Below are 17,770 nucleotides of genomic sequence, written 5' to 3'. Positions count from 1 at the left end.
CAGACGGAGCAGATCCGGTCCAGAGGCGGAGCGTGGAGGTCGGGCCAGCCAAAGTCCTGCACCTGCACACGGGAGGGCATCCGGGTTAGACTCATACAATCCCAGGTAGATCTACACATTCTTACCTTTGGGTTGAGTCTGCCGATGTCATGTCTTTTCTCAGATAGATTTAGAAGCTGAAACATTGAAAGGGCAGATTGTGACACATGGTCTCTCCACGAGCCACATTCTGACGTCACACTCGACACACTGACCATGAACTTGTCGCGGTGCTTGTTCTTGAGCATGAGCGCCACCTCCTGGATGTTGTGGTGGTACTGCGGCTCGTCCAGCTCCGGGAAGAACACGGAGATGATCCTCTCGGTGATGTAGGTCAGGTCGAAGTCGTACCTCTGCTCCATCACGCGCTCCACACTCCGGCTCCTGCAGAGGGGGGAGGAGTCAATCTTTATCGCTGCATGTTTTTGGATCATGTCAGACGCATTATGAGCTGGAAATATCAGATTCTGGCTCTTGACAAAGCGAGTGCCGTGCGGCCATAAACAGGAAACGGCTGTTGCCAACGCGCTTTGCTAGCTTTGTGTCGCTAAGGCTCGACATATAAGTTAGCATCAGTGGAAACACGGCGCTTTAGCACGAGATCAAGTCAGAGTTTGATGTGTCTGTCACTTTTAGTCATGTTTTTTGTAACTTTTTGTTGCTTTAGGTTATATTTTGTTGCTTGTGTTGAGTTTTTGTCACATTTGGTCACTTGAAGTCGCATTTTGTTGCCTTTAGGTGCTCTTTCTGGGGCTTACTTTGTCTCGCTGTTGTGTTTTTGTTGCTTGTAGTCCCGTTTTGACACTTAAAGTTGCGTTTGTGTTTCTCTGCTTTTTGCCTCTTGTTTTGGCCTGAGTTTGCGTTCTCTCTCGTCCAATCATCTGGCTGTGCTGTGGAGCTCCTCCCCCTGAGCTAAAGTCCACCTGGGGCCCAAGAGCCAGACGCTTTGGGACCTAGAACCTCTCAGGGGCCACTTTGGATCTAAGACACGGACCAGAGACACTTTCGGATCTCAATCCAAAGTGAACCAGTGAAAACGAGCCTCATCTATTGTTTCTGAATATAATAATAATATAAGACTTGTCTGTGTCTGAGCCTTTTTAGCTTCATGAAATACCTTGGGAGGAAGCCTCTTTTCTTCAGAGATGAAGAGTTGCTGCTGGAGCCGAGCTGAAAAGAGAAAAGTGACAGCAAATCAAATCACAAACTTAAAGGAGACTCTGATTAAAGTAGACTTTCATAACTGTGATATAACGAGGTCTTTCATCATTAGAGCTGTGTTTAGATCAACGCCTTTATTGTCCTGCATTTGAGGCTCGAGCGGAAAAAAGGTCACATAAAGGTCAAAAATGTCAATGGATTGTTCCGATTATTAATCTGTTTCAATCAACATTGCAGTTTATCTAAAAAATGACCTAAATATGTTTGATATTTCATTTAAATATTCAAAAAGGCCTGATAAGTCTTCATTATTACAAACAAATCAAACAGCTTTGTGTCTGACCTGGTCGAGTGCTGACGAGCAGGAGAACGACACCTGAAAACCAAAGGAAACAGCGTGAAACATTCTCTCTGCCGCCGTCGTGCTCTCGGGCAAGACACTTCACTCCCTCTGCTGGCCGAACGCAGCACCAACAGGACGAGAGAGACAAACATTTACCCCTGTTATTTCTGTCTCCCAGAAGCTGTTTTCTGTGTAAAATTATAGGCCATTTATTAATATTATTCTTTTTTGTGGCTGTTTGCATTAAAGTATAACAGATATACATCATTATTTCATAATTTGTTCGTTAAAAACATTAAAACTGATCTAAAACGGCCTAATAATCGAAACAAAAGTGCAGAATTCCATGTCTGACCACGAGTACGGTACAGGATGTGGGCGGGGATAGGGGGTAGGTGGAGGAGCAGATTTCAGAGGCGAGCGTAACACGTTCCTCGAGTTTAGCAGTGCACAATCTGAAGGCTGCGCGGTCGAGGGACAGACATTCAGCAACGGTGCCCCGGTCGCGGTGAGTGACAGGTGAGAGCGTGTGAAGCTTTAACCTTTGACCCCACCGTTTGACTGACAGCACGGAGCGAGGCGATGCGACGAGGTCAGGAATAACAACAAACGGCACAGGTGTAAGACCCCGGCGGTCCGCAGTGTCTCCTCGTGACCAGAAGGTGGCGCCTGAATGTCGTGTCTGTGGTTCACGATCTAAGACAGTCCAACGTTTAGTTCAAACACTTTAAATTAGTCCAATAAACGGGGAAAGTTTGGGGAAAAGACGCGGGAACTCGGGAGCTGACGTCGCCGCTGTGGAAGACGCACTAGAACATGTGATTTGTGAATTCATCGGAATCGTTTGAGCTCTTTAACGAGATGTTGTGTTGTCGTGACGATACAGACACTGATGCTTAACTACAGATGTGAGCTACTGACCACAGAGGTTTAACTCCAGGTCAGATCCACTCTGAAACACTCCAGCAGCACATGACCAGGACTAAACCAGGACTAAACCAGGTCTAAACCAGGACTAAACCAGGACTAAACCAGGACTAACCCAGGTCAAAACCAGGACTAAACCAGGTCTAAACCAAGACTAAACCAGGACTAACCCAGGTCTAAACCAAGACTAAACCAGGACTAAACCAGGACTAACCCAGGTCTAAACCAGGTCTAAACCAGGTCTAAACCAGGTCCAAACCAGGACTAAACCAGGACTAAACCCGAGCACTCGAGCAGCACATGAACGCTCGGCCGCACTCACACGTCCCGGGGCAGACTGACGAAGGCGTGGCTGCCGCTGTCCACCTACATCTCACTGACGGACGAGCGTCACTGACATTGTTCTGACGGTGGAAGAGCAGCGCGTTCTCCGAGGCCGCCACACGCAATCGACCGACTTTTAGTGTCGATCTTTTCTTCTTAAACAAACAAACAAGAATTTTCCCTTTTTGTTCTGAATATTTCATTGCGACGACAAAGTCAATGGAGCGCGAAAAGTGACATTCAAGCCACGAACCGTCCTCAGGGAAGAAGAAGACGAGCTGAACGGGGTTAATATAAGTATGTTCTCAGTGAAAAGAGGAGGAGTTTAGTGACCACACACTGACCTTAGATAAAGGGTCAGAGAAATGAGATTGAAGTCTTTTGAGGGAATATTAGAAGAAACGTTCTTTTAAGAGCTTTACTCGAGTCATTATGGTTTTCCCGTCTCATTTCTCCCAGAAGGACCTCAGTCTGGTCACCGTAGCCTCAGCCACGCCTCCAGCCACGCCTCCAGCCACGCCTCCAACCACGCCCCAGTCACGCCTCCAGCCACGCCTCCAACCACGCCCCAGCCACGCCTCCAGCCAAACTCAGGCAGAACCGTGCAATCAGATTTGTTTATTTTCGCGACTCGAGTGAAACAAATGAACATGCTTGCTAACATTTTTTAAAATCCAAATCAGAGCAAAAATATACCAGACAAAAGTGTTTACGAATCCTGCAAAGCTGAACTTTGACCTGGGGCTGGACGCTAAATATTGACACTTAATATTCTCTGCGAAAAAGTAACAAACATAAACAATAAAACAATAAATCTGCAGTCGAACAACACAATGTTTTTATATAAAATGAGTGGGACAGAATGTTTACATAAGTGCCAGGCTGTGTGCATGTAGAAGTAGTAGTAGTAGTAGTAGTAGTAGTAGTAGTCTCATTGTAGTAGTAGTAGTAGTAGTAGTAGTAGTAGTAGTAGTCTCATAGTAGTAGCAGTAGTAGTAATAGTAGTCTCATAGTAGTAGCAGTAGTAGTAGTAGTAGTAATAGTCTCATAGTAGTAGTAGTAGTAGTAGTAGTAGTAGTAGTCTCATAGTAGTAGTAGTAGTAGTAGTAGTAGTAGTCTCATAGTAGTAGCAGTAGTAGTAGTAGTAGTAGTCTCATAGTAGTAGCAGTAGTAGTAGTAGTAGTCTCATAGTAGTAGCAGTAGTAGTAGTAGTAGTAGTCTCATAGTAGTAGTAGTAGTAGTAGTAGTAGTAGTCTCATAGTAGTAGTAGTAGTAGTAGTAGTCGTCTCATAGTAGTAGTAGTAGTAGTAGTAGTAGTCTCATAGTAGTAGCAGTAGTAGTAGTAGTAGTAGTCTCATAGTAGTAGCAGTAGTAGTAGTAGTAGTAGTCTCATAGTAGTAGTAGTAGTAGTAGTAGTATTAGTATTAGTATTAGTAGTATTATTATTATTAGTATTATTATTATTATTAGTAGTAGTAGTAGTCTCATAGTAGTAGTAGTAGTAGTCTCATAGTAGTAGTAGTAGTCTCCTCATAGTAGTAGTAGTAGTAGTAGTAGTAGTAGTATTAGTATTAGTATTAGTATTAGTAGTAGTAGTAGTAGTAGTAGTAGTTGTAGTAGTAGTCTCATAGTATTATTATTATTAGTACTAGTAGTAGTAGTCTCATAGTAGTAGTAGTAGTAGTAGTAGAATTAGTAGTAGTATTAGTATTAGTATTAATATTAGTATTAGCAGTATTATTATTATTAGTGTTAGTAGTAGTAGTAGTAGTGGTAGTAGTAGTAGTAGTAGTAGTAGTAGTAGTACTAGTAGTAGTACTAGTCATGTCTTTTGTAATGTTGACTGAATAAACAACAGTTTGAATCATCTTGTGGATGTTCTGTTTTCGGAGCAGTTTTGACCGGAGGCGTCGTCCATGGTCAGGACAGGAACAGGACAGGAAGACTCTGGCTGTTTACACGCTTCTGTGCACATGTGTCCGCTCTAATGAGGCTGAGGCCATCTGCTGCTGTTTGCCCCGTCAGAGGAGGAGGGCAACCTCGGGGGGGAGACCACAGGGGGGCGCCGTCAAGACCAGAGCCACCCCAAAGCCCTGATAAGAGGAGGAAGAGGGCGACCATAGGGGGGACCACAGGGGGGCGCCGTCAAGACCAGAGCCACCCCAAAGCCCTGACCAGAGGAGGAAGAGGGCGACCACAAGGGGGCGACCACAGGGGGGGCGACCACAGGGGGGCGCCGTAAAGACCAGAACCACCCAAAAGCCCTGATCAGAGGAGGATGGCGACCTCAGGGGGGCGACCACAGGGGGGCGCCGTCAAGACCAGAGCCATGTCACTTGTAATAAAGTGAAAAAGTCCAGGCTGAATCAGATTTGACTGAAGATTAGTGAGTTACAGCTTTATTTTCATATTTTACATTTTAGCCCGGTAGATATTTTTTTTAAACGAGACGGTGAGCAAAATAGAATAAATCAGGGGAAAAAACAAACGTCCTGCTGGTGAGGGAAACGTGTTCTCCATAAACTCTGACAGGACCCTGGTGCAGACTGGACCCTGTTGCAGACTGGACGGAGCGTGCTCAGTATTAAACTCTGATCAGAATAGCCGCGTGGATGTCCTCTCTGAGCAGTCAGCTGTTCCTTCTTCTCCCTCACACTTAGACACTTTATCCACCGTCCAGCCAAACAATGAGTCTAAATCAGGCTCTGACCGTCTGCGCTGACCGCCTGTCAATCGTTTAGACGAACTGACTATGGCGCAGGTCGAGCGGTGGTCTTCAGGTCGAGCGGTTGTCTTCAGGTCGAGCAGGTCGTCTTCAGGTCGAGCTGTCGTCTTCAGGTCGAGCGGTGGTCTTCAGCTCGAGCTGTCGTCTTCAGGTCGAGCTGTCGTCTTCAGGTCGAGCGGTCGTCTTCAGGTCGAGCTGTCGTCTTCAGGTCGAGCGGTGGTCTTCAGGTCGAGCAGCCGTTTTCAGTTCGAGCGGCCGTCTTCAGTTCGAGCGGTCGTCTTCAGGTCGAGCGGCCGTCTTCAGGTTCAGGTCGAGCGGTCGTCTTCAGGTCAAGCGATCGTCTTCAGGTTCAGGTCGAGCGGTCGTCTTCAGGTTGAGGTCGAGCGGTCGTCTTCAGGTCTGTGCGTTCTGACAAAGACTGTTCTTCTGTTTCTTCGTCTGGTCCTGCCTCGTCAGGCCAAACGTCCAATCAGGTTTGTTTATTCCAGGCACAAGTGAAACGCAGGAGCTCATTGGTGGTCGAGTGTTCAGAACAAACACGAGATGTTTTTCCTGTGATGTTTCTCTTTGTGACGTTCAGAACACAAACACTTTTCTAAAACCAATGGACAACGTATTTGATCATGTCCCTCGAACAGAGTGGTCACGGGGAGTAAAGGAGGGGGTAAAGGGAGTTAAAGGGGGTAAAAGAGGGGTAGAAGGGGGTAAAAGGGAGTTAAAGGGGGGAAAAGAGGGGTAAAAGAGGGGCAGAAGGGGGCTAAAGGGAGTTAAAGGGGGTAAAAGAGGGGTAAAAGGGGTAAATGAGGGGTAGAAGGGGGTAAAAGGGGTGAAAGAGGGGTTAGAGGTAGTTAAAGGGGGGTAAAACAGGAGTGAAATAGGGTAAAAGACGGGGAGGTAAAAGGGTTTAAAAGGGGGTGGAATTTGGCAATATATATATCAAAATTAAAAGGGGTAAATGAGTCGAACCTCTGATTCAGGAGGAGCAGAGTGGTTTTCATCCCGGTCATGGAACACTGGACCAGCTCTATACCCTCCATCGGGTGCTCGAGGGTTCATGGGAGTTTGCCCAACCAGTCCACATGTGCTTTGTGGATCTGGAGAAGGCTTTCGACCGTGTCCCTCGGGGTGTCCTTTGGGGGGTGCTCCGGGAGTACGGGGTCCGGGGCACTTTGCTCAGGGCTGTCCCTGTATGACTGGAGCAGGAGCTGTGTTCGCATTGCCGGCAGTAAGTCAGACCTGTTCCCAGTGCATGTTGGACTCCCCCAGGGCTGCCCTTTGTCACCGGTTCTGTTCATAATTTTTATGGACAGAATTTCTAGGCACAGTCAGGGGTCGGAGGGTGTCCGGTTTGGGGACCACAGGATCTCATCTCTGCTGTTTGCAGACGATGTTGTCCTGATGGCTCCATCAAACCCGGACCTGCAGCTGCACTGGGACGGTTTGCAGCCGAGTGTGAAGCGGCTGGGATGAGAATCAGCACCTCCAAATCTGAGGCCATGGTTCTCGACCGGAAAAAGGTGGCTTGCCCTCTTCAGGTGGGTGGGGAGTCCTTGCCCCAAGTGGAGGAGTTCAAGTATCTCGGGGTCTTGTTCACGAGTGAGGGAAGGATGGAGCGTGAGATCGACAGGTGGATCGGTGCAGTGGCTGCAGTGATGCAGTCGCTGCATCGGACCGTTGTGGTAAAGAGGGAGCTGAGCCGAAAGGCAAAGCTCTCTATTTACCGGTCGGTCTACGTTCCTACCCTCACCTATGGTCATGAGCTTTGGGTAGTGACCGAAAGAACAAGATCGCGGATACAAGCGGTCGAAATGAGTTTCCTCCGCCATGTGGCTGGGCGCTCCCTTAGAGATAAGGTGAGGAGCTCGGCCACACGGGGGGAGCTCGGAGTAGAGCCGCTGCTCCTCCACGTCGAGAGGAGCCAGCTGAGGTGGCTCGGGCATCTGTTCCGGATGCCTCCTGGGCGCCTCCCTCGGAAGGTGTTTCAGGCATGTCCCACCGGGAAGAGGCCCCGGGGAAGACCCAGGACACGCTGGAGAGACTATGTCTCTCGGCTGGCCTGGGAACGCCTCGGGATCCCCCCGGAGGAGTTAGAGGAAGTGTCTGGGGGGAAGGAGGTCTGGGAGTCCCTGCTCAGACTGCTGCCCCCGCGACCCGGCCCCGGATAAAGCGGCAGAAAATGGATGGATGGATATATCAAAATTTCAATAGTATTGTGAATATTGTTTTGAAGATATACAAAATTCATAATTTTCAAGAAAAATAAATAAAACTATATAATGCAAAAGTATCACTATATTCACTCACACAGCAGCAGAATTCACACGTTGTAGTTTAGCTTGAGGTTTGCGAACGAACGAGCAGATTTTTCCACTGGTAATTAATATTTAAATGGGCAATAATGAGTTAAAGCATGAGTTAATAATGAGAGTTGCTTGTTCCAGCGATAAACCTGCACTAATCTGAAGTCATATGAAGTATAACGTGTTCTCTCTGTGGAAATGAAGCTTCGTTCATAATGCAAAAGTCAACAACAGAAACATTACATTTAATTATCCGTGTGTTCAGAGCCCGATACGAGAAAAGAAACGAGACGCGGCTTCAGTAAAACGCCACCGAGTCCATTTGATACGAATCCACATTATGAGAATATCCCACGTACAAGTCAGCATTCTCTCCCCACAAGACGACAAAACGCGACTAAACTGACATAACCGACCGTTTTAATCCACATTCAAACCGTTGACACTTTAAAACATGTGACAGAAGAGATTCCATCACAAAGTTTGGATCAAAACAGCAACAAACGCAACATTTATCGGTAAAAACGGTGATTTGAACCTTTAAAATCGCCACAGTTTAAGCTGTTGCCTTCTGTTCCTGGAGTTTGCACGTTCTCCCCGTGTATCAGTGGTTGTATTGCACAAAACAATAAAACAGTTCAACTTAAGCCACGCCCACAAACACGCCCACATTCGCAGCGGTGGAAAGTACAACAGTAAAAACGTCGTGTACTGTAGTATCCTTTCCGGTATCTGCACTTAAGTCACATTCGCGTACGTTTTGACTTAAGTCACTACACGTCGAAGTACTTTTTCCCTTGCTGAAGCGACCTCGCCACAGACCCGACGCGTAACTTCGCACATGCAGCAGAATAAATCGACCTGGAGAGAACCAAAAGGTTAAATCCACCTAATTTCTCATCACAGCATAATTTACTCATTCATACTCATCGGTTTTTAAAAGAAGTCGAGTTAAAATGAGTTTAAATCTGTGTAAATGAGTTAAAATCTGTTAAAATGTGTTTAATTAAATGAATATGAGATGAAATAAGTGAAAATTAGATCAAATCAGTGAAAATTAGTTAAAATCACTGAAAATGTGTTAGAAATCTGTGAAAATGTGTTAAAATCAGTAAAAATTTGTTTAAATAAATGAAAATTCTTAAAAAAAATGTAAAAATGTGTTAAATTAAATGAAAACGAGATTAAAAAAATCCGTGAAAATTCATTAAAATCAGTGAAAATTCGTTAAAAATCAGTGAAAATTCGTTAAAATCTGTGAAAATGAGTTAAAAATCAGTGAAAATTCGTTAAAATCAGTGAAAATGAGTTAAAAATCAGTGAAATTAGTTAAATCAGTGAAAATGAGCTAAAATCATTGAACATTTGTGAAAATCAGTTAAAAATGTGTGAAAATTAGTTTAAATCAGCGAAAATGAGGTTAAATCAACGAAAATTAGTTAAAAATCAATGAAAATTAGTTAAAATAAGTGAAAATCAGTTCAAATTTGTTGAAATCTGTGAAAATTTGTTAAAATCAGTGGCATAAAAGTGTAGAAAAGACACAAAAAGAACAATTTAACCCTTGTTTCTGTGTAAAGTGAAGCAAAGACTGAACTCCGACACAACAGCCGCAAACAAATCGATTGACAAAAGGTAAAATCGCTCAACACTCGCTCAGAAATCACGTAAATTCAAGACAATTCGAGCCTTGAAATAATGACTATTGTGCAGCTGAAGCGACGGCGAGACCCGAGCATGTTCTTACCTCCTGAATCCTGCTCTTCGTCTGGTGCACGACAAACACAGACTGAACACATCATCATCGCTCCCTCTCTGCTGTGAGACGCCCCGCCTTCCCTCTCCTGCAGACGCTTCACACACACTCTCTCTCTGTCTGCTCACGGTAAACACACGGACCTCACTGAGCGCGTGCAGAGCCGTGCAGAAGGTTAAACATGATGTCAGATGAACGCATCGTCGAACTGAGAAGATGTTAAGATGAAATATGAGGAAAGAACAGATGAATTATGGAAAGAGCTCATCTGAATGTGATTCCGTTAAATTGTTCAATGATTAACCGTGATGTTTGTAATCGTAATAAAGACTAGACAGAAGCTACAAGTCGAGCAGGAAACAGGTACTGGACTGGACTCTGAGGCGGACTCTGGGGTGGACTCTGCGGTGGACTCTGAGGTGGACTCTGAACTCTGAACTGGACTCTGGACTGGACTCTGAGGTGGACTCTGAACTGAACTCTGAACTGGACTCTGGACTGGACTCTGAGGTGGACTCTGGACTGGACTCTGAACTGGACCCTGGACTGGACTCTGAGGGGGACTCTGAACTGGACTCTAAACTGGACTCTGGACTGGACTCTGAACTGGACTCTGGACTGGACTCTGGACTGGACTCTGAACTGGACTCTGAGGGGGACTCTGAACTGGACTCTAAACTGGACTCTGGACTGGACTCTGAACTGGACTCTGGACTGGACTCTGAGGGGGACTCTGAACTGGACTCTAAACTGGACTCTGAGGGGGACTCTAAACTGGACTCTGGACTGGACTCTGAACTGGACTCTGGACTGGACTCTGGACTGGACTCTGAACTGGACTCTGGACTGGACTCTGGACTGGACTCTGAACTGGACTCTGAGGGGGACTCTGGACTGGACTCTGAACTGGACTCTGGACTGGACTCTGGACTGGACTCTGAACTGGACTCTGAGGGGGACTCTGAACTGGACTCTAAACTGGACTCTGGACTGGACTCTGAACTGGACTCTGGACTGGACTCTGAGGGGGACTCTGAACTGGACTCTAAACTGGACTCTGAGGGGGACTCTGAACTGGACTCTGGACTGGACTCTGAAGGGGACTCTGGACTGGACTCTGAACTGGACTCTGAACTGGACTCTGGACTGGACTCTGAAGGGGACTCTGGACTGGACTCTGAACTGGACTCTGAACTGGACTCTGGACTGGACTCTGAGGGGGACTCTGAGGTGGACTCTGAACTGGACTCTGAGGGGGACTCTGGACTGGACTCTGGACTGGACTCTGAGGGGGACTCTGGACTGGACTCTGAGGTGGACTCTGAACTGGACTCTGAGGGGGACTCTGGACTGGACTCTGAGGTGGACTCTGAGGTGGACTCTGAACTGGACTCTGAACTGGACTCTGGACTGGACTCTGAGGTGGACTCTGAACTGGACTCTGAACTGGACTCTGAACTGGACTCTGGACTGGACTCTGAGGTGGACTCTGAACTGGACTCTGAACTGGACTCTGGACTGGACTCTGAACTGGACTCTGGACTGGACTCTGGACTGGACTCTGGACTGGACTCTGGACTGGACTCTGGACTCTGTGGCGTGAGACAGGACTGAGCCTCGTTAAGCTCTGTTATATTTGTGTTTATTTCCGTCCAGGACTCTCAGCTGTCTCGTCCGCGCTGATCACAGAAACACAAGAATCCACGGCACGGCACCAGACACCAGGAATAACCCTGAACCCGGCCGAGGTCTAGGTCCAGGTCCAGTTTGAGTCCAGACCAGGTTCAGGTCCATACCCGGTCCAGTCCAGGTCCAGTCCAGGTCCAGACCAGGTCCAGGTCCAAATCCAGGTCCAGGTCCAGTCCAGGTCCAGGTCCAGTCCAGGTCCAGACCAGGTCCAGTCCAGGTCCAGTCCAGGTCCAGTCCAGTCCAGGTCCAGGTCCAGTCCAGGTCCAGTCCAGGTCCAGCCCAGGTCCGAGTCCAGGTTCAGTCCATGTCCGAGTCAAGTCCGAGTCAATTCCAGGTCCAGTCCAGGTCCAGATCCAGTCCAGGTCCAGATCCAGTCCAGGTCCAGTCCAGGTCCAGGTCCCGGTCCAGTCCAGGTTCAGTCCAGATCCAGTCCAGGTCCAGTCCAGGTCCCGGTCCAGTCCAGGTTCAGTCCAGATCCAGTCCAGGTCTAGTCCAGGTCCAGGTTCAGTGCAGTCCAGGTCCAGTCCAGGTCCAGTCCAGGTCCAGTCCAGGTCCAGTCCAGGGTCAGTTTTTAACAAATGTCGTTACACGTTTGAGTCGAGGTTTAATTATGAGACAAACGTGAAATGTCTCAAAAGTGCAGAAATATCAGCTTTTTAGCAGCATTTATTTTTATTTTTACTTTAAACGATAAACTTAATATTATTTCACAATATTATCTAACTTTTGATACATTCTACAATTCTAGTTCTTTCTAAAAACTGTTCAGGAAAGATCATTTTTCAGTATCAATACTTGTTCTGCTAAAAGTTTAATATCGATTTGAACTTTGACGAATGGATCTGAAAAAGTACATTTACAAACACATTTATCACGTTCTGACGCTTTGTGAAGACATTTTATGAATATCACGATGAAGAGAGAAACACTGCGATACGTCCCGCCCCCAAAATGTGTTCTTATTCCTCTGGAGGTCGGACCGCAGCTTTGGAAACAATAACCAAAGAGTGATGCGTTTTATGACAGCACATGATGAATATGAATGGCATCTTTAATCATGAATGTAAAATGATATGAAACTTTTCTAAATATCGTCCGGAGGCGGAGCCCGGAGGCGGAGCCCAGAGGTGGAGCCCGGAGGCGGAGCCCGGAGGCGGGGCCCGGAGGCGGAGCCCGGAGGCGGAGCCCGGAGGCGCCACGTGGACATAGACCGATATAAAAAGCCTCTGAACAGTTGCTGAGGAACACGATGAGCGTAAATATAACTCTGGGTAAATGAGGAAACAGGAAACGAGCTGCCAAAGGTCAAAGGTCAAAGTGCGCTGATGAAAAGTGGGGTCACCGTGCGATCAGGAGGTCAAAGGTCACTGTGCGTGGAGCGGCTTTAACGCAGACGTCAGGATTTGGCACGTCGACCTCACAACGCGAAGGTCCCGGGTTTGATCCCAGACTATGGAGTTTGCACGTTCTGCCTGTGTCTATGTGGTTTGTCTCATCACTAATTCAAACTGAATTAACTGACTCACTTTTACGTACTTTAGGTGCGTAATTTAAGATTATTGTCTTTACATTTGAACACACTGAGGTTTATGATCGGACCAGGAAAACCAGGAGAAGCAGGAGAAGCAGGAGAACCCGGAGAACCCGGAGAACCAGGAGAACCAGGAGAACCAGGAGAAGCAGGAGAAGCAGGAGAGTAACGAAACCTTTACAGTTTGTGATGTTTATATCAGACTTTGGACCGGACCTGGATCTGGTCAGGAGCAGTGGACCGGACCTGGTTCTGGTCAGGAGGAGTGGACCGGACCTGGTTCTGGTCAGGAACAGTGGACCGGACCTGGTTCTGGTCAGACCACTCCACAGTCTTTATTCACTCAAATCAAACCCTAAATCTACAGCTTCTTCTCACGTCCGTTTGTCGTCGTTAGCGCTAACGCTAACATGTGTCTTTGTCTTTACGCGTCTCAGATCAGGCGTTACAAATCCGGCAGGGTAAATCGAGCCTGGGGACCTGGCTCGGGTCTGGCCCACATTCAGGTCAGTGCGCATGAATTACTGCAATACTTGTACTATTACTACGACTACTACTGCAACTGCAGCTACAACGTGTTACTGCGACGGCTGCGCCACTGACTCACTGACACACTTTCATAAACGCACAGCGAAAAGAAGGAGCAGATGCAGCGAAAAGGAGGAGGGGAAGCAGTGAAAAGGAGGAGGATATGCAGCGATAAGGAGGAGGATATGCAGCAATAAGGAGGCGGTGAAGCAGCGAAAAGGAGGAGGGGATGCAGCGAAAATGAGGAGGGGAAGCAGCGATAAGGAGGAGGAGAAGCAGTGAAAAGGAGGAGGGGATGCAGCAAAAATGAGGAGGGGAAGCAGTGAAAAGGAGGAGGAGAAGCAGCGAAAAGGAGGAGGGGAAGCAGCGAAAAGGAGGAGCAGATGCAGCGAAAAGGAGGAGGGGAAGCAGCAAAAAGGAGGAGGAGATGCAGTGAAAAGGAGGAGGTGATGCAGTGAAAAGGAGGAGCGGAAGCAGCAAAAAGGAGGAGGGGAAGCAGCGAAAAGGAGGAGGAGATGCAGTGAAAAGGAGGAGGTGATGCAGTGAAAAGGAGGAGGGGATGCAGTGAAAAGGAGGAGCAGATGCAGCGAAAAGGAGGAGCAGATGCAGCGAAAAGGAGGAGCAGATGCAATGAAAAGGAGGAGGTGATGCAGTGAAAAGGAGGAGCGGAAGCAGCAAAAAGGAGGAGGGGAAGCAGCGAAAAGGAGGAGATGCAGTGAAAAGGAGGAGGTGATGCAGTGAAAAGGAGGAGGATATGCAGCGATAAGGAGGAGGATATGCAGCAATAAGGAGGCGGTGAAGCAGCGAAAAGGAGGAGGGGATGCAGCGAAAATGAGGAGGGGAAGCAGCGATAAGGAGGAGGAGAAGCAGTGAAAAGGAGGAGGGGATGCAGCAAAAATGAGGAGGGGAAGCAGTGAAAAGGAGGAGGAGAAGCAGCGAAAAGGAGGAGGGGAAGCAGCGAAAAGGAGGAGCAGATGCAGCGAAAAGGAGGAGGGGAAGCAGCAAAAAGGAGGAGGAGATGCAGTGAAAAGGAGGAGGTGATGCAGTGAAAAGGAGGAGCGGAAGCAGCAAAAAGGAGGAGGGGAAGCAGCGAAAAGGAGGAGGAGATGCAGTGAAAAGGAGGAGGTGATGCAGTGAAAAGGAGGAGGGGATGCAGTGAAAAGGAGGAGCAGATGCAGCGAAAAGGAGGAGCAGATGCAGCGAAAAGGAGGAGCGGAAGCAGCAAAAAGGAGGAGCAGATGCAGTGAAAAGGAGGAGGTGATGCAGTGAAAAGGAGGAGCAGATGCAGTGAAAAGGAGGAGGTGATGCAGTGAAAAGGAGGAGGTGATGCAGTGAAAAGGAGGAGGGGATGCAGTGAAAAGGAGGAGGAGATGCAGTGAAAAGGCACAGCGTTTCCGTGTCCGATCACCGGCTCCACCACGAGCGGCACGCACCACGAGCGAGCGGCACCGCTTCTCCTCCGCTGCACCGGCGTTTCCACGTCCGATCACCGGCTCCACCACGACCGGCTCCACCACGAGCGGCACGCACCGCCACGAGCCGCACGCGGCTCCGCTTCTCCTCCGCTGCACCGGCGTTTCCACGCCCGAACACCGGCTCCGCGCTCCCGCACCCGCCGCCCCGGAGGTCTGTACCTGGGCGAAGGTGTGGCCCCAGCCCGCCACAGGAGCAGGCACGGAGAGCGGGGCACCGGCTCCACCCGGAGAAAAGCAGCCCCATACAACCAAGGTACAGCCCCGTTTCTCTGCTTTCCCCGCTCCACAGACGGGGGCGATCTGGTCACAAAACTGGACTCAAATGCGTCTTGATTGGGCTAGAGCAACGCCGGCGTCTGGTATGTGGACTGCCGCTTCTGTCCCAACGTCTTTGTTTTGTTAGTCGTTTCCATTGTTTTGTTTTGTTCCCGCGTCTCTGTGTTGTCTTCTGTCTACATCCCTGTTCCTTAACTTCATCGGACATTACTGCACCGTCCATCGCTCATCTCCTCCCTCACTCCTGGACTATCTACTGCCCTAGCCGCCAGCTAACAGCTGGCTTAACACCTGCTGAGGTCCGTCATGGTATCGCGGGGCCTCCCTGCCGTGCAGACAAGGTCTGGGGCAACCAACGCCACTCACTCCACCAGCTTCAACACCCGGTCCACTGCTGCTTTTTCACAACTCTCTGCCCACCAGCTTCTAGTTAACCAGCTTCTAGCCACCGCCAACATACTAACTGGATTACTTTCATCTGCTGCTACGTTCCATCTCCTCCTCGGACTATCACTCCCGCGCCTCCAGGCCACCGCTCCACCAACTTCTCGCCTACTCACCTACACCGCTGCTGACCTTCACCTCCTCAACCATAACCACCGTCTCCCAGCTGCTGCTGCCTCTGCAGCTAGCTCAGCTGGGATCCTTCGCCGGCCCCGCTACATCCACAGGGGCTCTGGTCTCTCCCATAACTAACACTCCAACGACGGCTCACCTATCCCCTCACTCTGGACTAGTTTTTGCCCCCCCGTCACCCCCACCTGCCGCACTGCCAACCTCAGCAACCTCCGCCCTCCCACCCCTGCGCCCCCATCCATCTCCGCGCCCCCATCCATCTCCCTTGCACTGCTGAACTGCCGCTCCCTCTCCAACAAATCACCTGTTATATCTGAACTGCTACTGGACAATAACATTGACCTGCTTCTCCTCTGTGAAACATGGCAACAGCCCCTGGACTTCTATGCTCTCAACCAAGCCACTCCCTCCAACTACACTTATACTGCCAAACCCCGCCTCTCCGGGCGTGGGGGAGGTCTTGCTGTTATTCATAAAAAATCTACATCCATCACTGAACTGAACCTCAACCTTCCATCCATCTCATCATTTGAATACCTCGCCTTCTCCCTCCCCAACTCTATCACCGCTATCCTGATCTATCGTCCCCCAAAGCCCCACCCCTCTTTCCTCACTGAATTGTCTGAACTCCTCACCATCGCATCCTCTCTCTCTGCCCGCCTCCTACTCACTGGTGACTTCAACATCCACATCGACCCCCTCCCAACGACTCTAACCAAGGCCTGCCTCCCTGCTCTCATCCCCCATCTCACCATCCTCTTCAACCAGTCTTTATCCCTCGGCCATGTTCCTTCCATCTACAAACTGGCCTCCATCACCCCATCCTCAAAAAACCCACCCTAGACTCCGCCAACCTCTCCAACTACCGCCCCATCTCCAACCTGCCGTTCCTTTCAAAAACGCTGGAACGCATCGTCGCCGCCCAACTTCACACCCACCTCCAGTCAAACAACCTCTATGAACCCCTCCAATCTGGCTTCCGCCCACTTCACAGCACTGAAACAGCCCTGGTCAAAGTACTCAACGATCTCCTCACCTCTGCAGACTCCGGGGCCCTCAACATCCTTTTACTACTAGACCTCAGCGCAGCCTTTGACACTATAAACCATTCCATCCTCCTACAAAGGCTGCGCCAACTGGGTGTTGAGGGCTCTGCACTTGACTGGCTCACATCCTACCTCACCAACAGGCAAGAGTTCATTTCCCTCTCCGGTCACTCATCCACCCTCTCCCCAGTAACGCAGGGGGTCCCCCAGGGCTCATTCCTCGGCCCCCTCCTCTTCATCTGCTACATCTTCCCCCTTGGTCACATCCTCCGCCAACTCAACCTGGACTTTCACTGCTACGCTGACAACACCCAGATATACCTCACCACCAAATCCACCCAAAACCCTCCCCTCAGCCACATCGAAACCTGCATCTCTACAATAAAATCATGGCTCACTCTCAACTTCCTCAAACTGAACAGTGACAAAACAGAGCTCCTCCTCATTGGCACCAAATCCACTCTCAATAAAACTGGTCCCTTTTCACTCAGCATCGACACCTCGACCATCACCCCCTCTACCCTGGTACGCAATCTCGGTGTCATCATGGACCCCACCCTCTCCTTCACTCCCCATGTCAGCCACATCGTCAAGACCTCATACTTCCACCTCCGCCGCATCGCCAAAATCCGACACTGCCTCACCCTCCCCGCTGCTGAATCCCTCATCCACGCCTTCATCTCCTCCCGCCTCAACTACTGCAACTCCCTCCTCACTGGCATCTCCTCCCATTCCCTCCACAGACTCCAAATGGTCCAAAACTCCGCTGCCCGCCTCCTCACCCACACCCGCCTCCTCACCCACACCCGCCTCCTCACCCACACCCGGTCCCGTGATCACATCACTCCCGTTCTCCGCTCTCTCCACTGGCTCCCCATCAAGCAGCGCATAAACTTTAAAATACTCCTCCTCACCTTCAAAGCTCACCACCTTGCCCCCCCTACCTGTCTGACCTCCTCATCCCCCACCGCCCCTCCCGAGCTCTCCGATCCTCCTCCTCTCTCACCCTGACTGCATCAACAACACCCGACTCATAACTTTTGGCGACAGAGCATTCTCCCGAACAGCACCCCG

At 49.3% G+C, this 17,770-nt stretch overlaps 1 protein-coding gene across 4 annotated transcripts in view; it reads right to left on the bottom strand.

The window, feature by feature from the left end:
* The window catches only part of LOC140365199 (tensin-2-like), a 55,437-nt gene that overhangs the window by 20,491 nt on the left and 17,176 nt on the right, over positions 1–17,770 (bottom strand). For 2 of the 4 annotated variants that reach the window (XM_072451478.1, XM_072451479.1), the window contains exons 5-9: positions 1,544–1,576; positions 1,157–1,209; positions 255–423; positions 126–176; positions 1–62 (exon numbers count right to left, since the gene is read on the bottom strand). The exon at positions 1–62 is cut by the window's left edge and continues 61 nt beyond it. In XM_072451478.1, coding sequence (XP_072307579.1) covers positions 1–62; positions 126–176; positions 255–423; positions 1,157–1,209; positions 1,544–1,576 — 368 coding nt within the window. Of the gene's footprint in view, positions 63–125; positions 177–254; positions 424–1,156; positions 1,210–1,543; positions 1,577–9,566; positions 9,614–17,770 lie in introns of those variants that run through there. The other 2 variants (XM_072451481.1, XM_072451480.1) reach the window with 2 other exon arrangements.

Source organism: Eucyclogobius newberryi, unplaced genomic scaffold (assembly GCF_026437365.1).
Source record: "Eucyclogobius newberryi isolate DKJ021-1_F unplaced genomic scaffold, fEucNew1.0.hap1 SCAF_19, whole genome shotgun sequence".
NCBI lineage: Eukaryota > Metazoa > Chordata > Actinopteri > Gobiiformes > Gobiidae > Eucyclogobius > Eucyclogobius newberryi.
The sequence above is the reverse complement of the archived record's forward strand: the minus strand, read 5'-3'. Positions and strand labels throughout refer to the sequence as shown.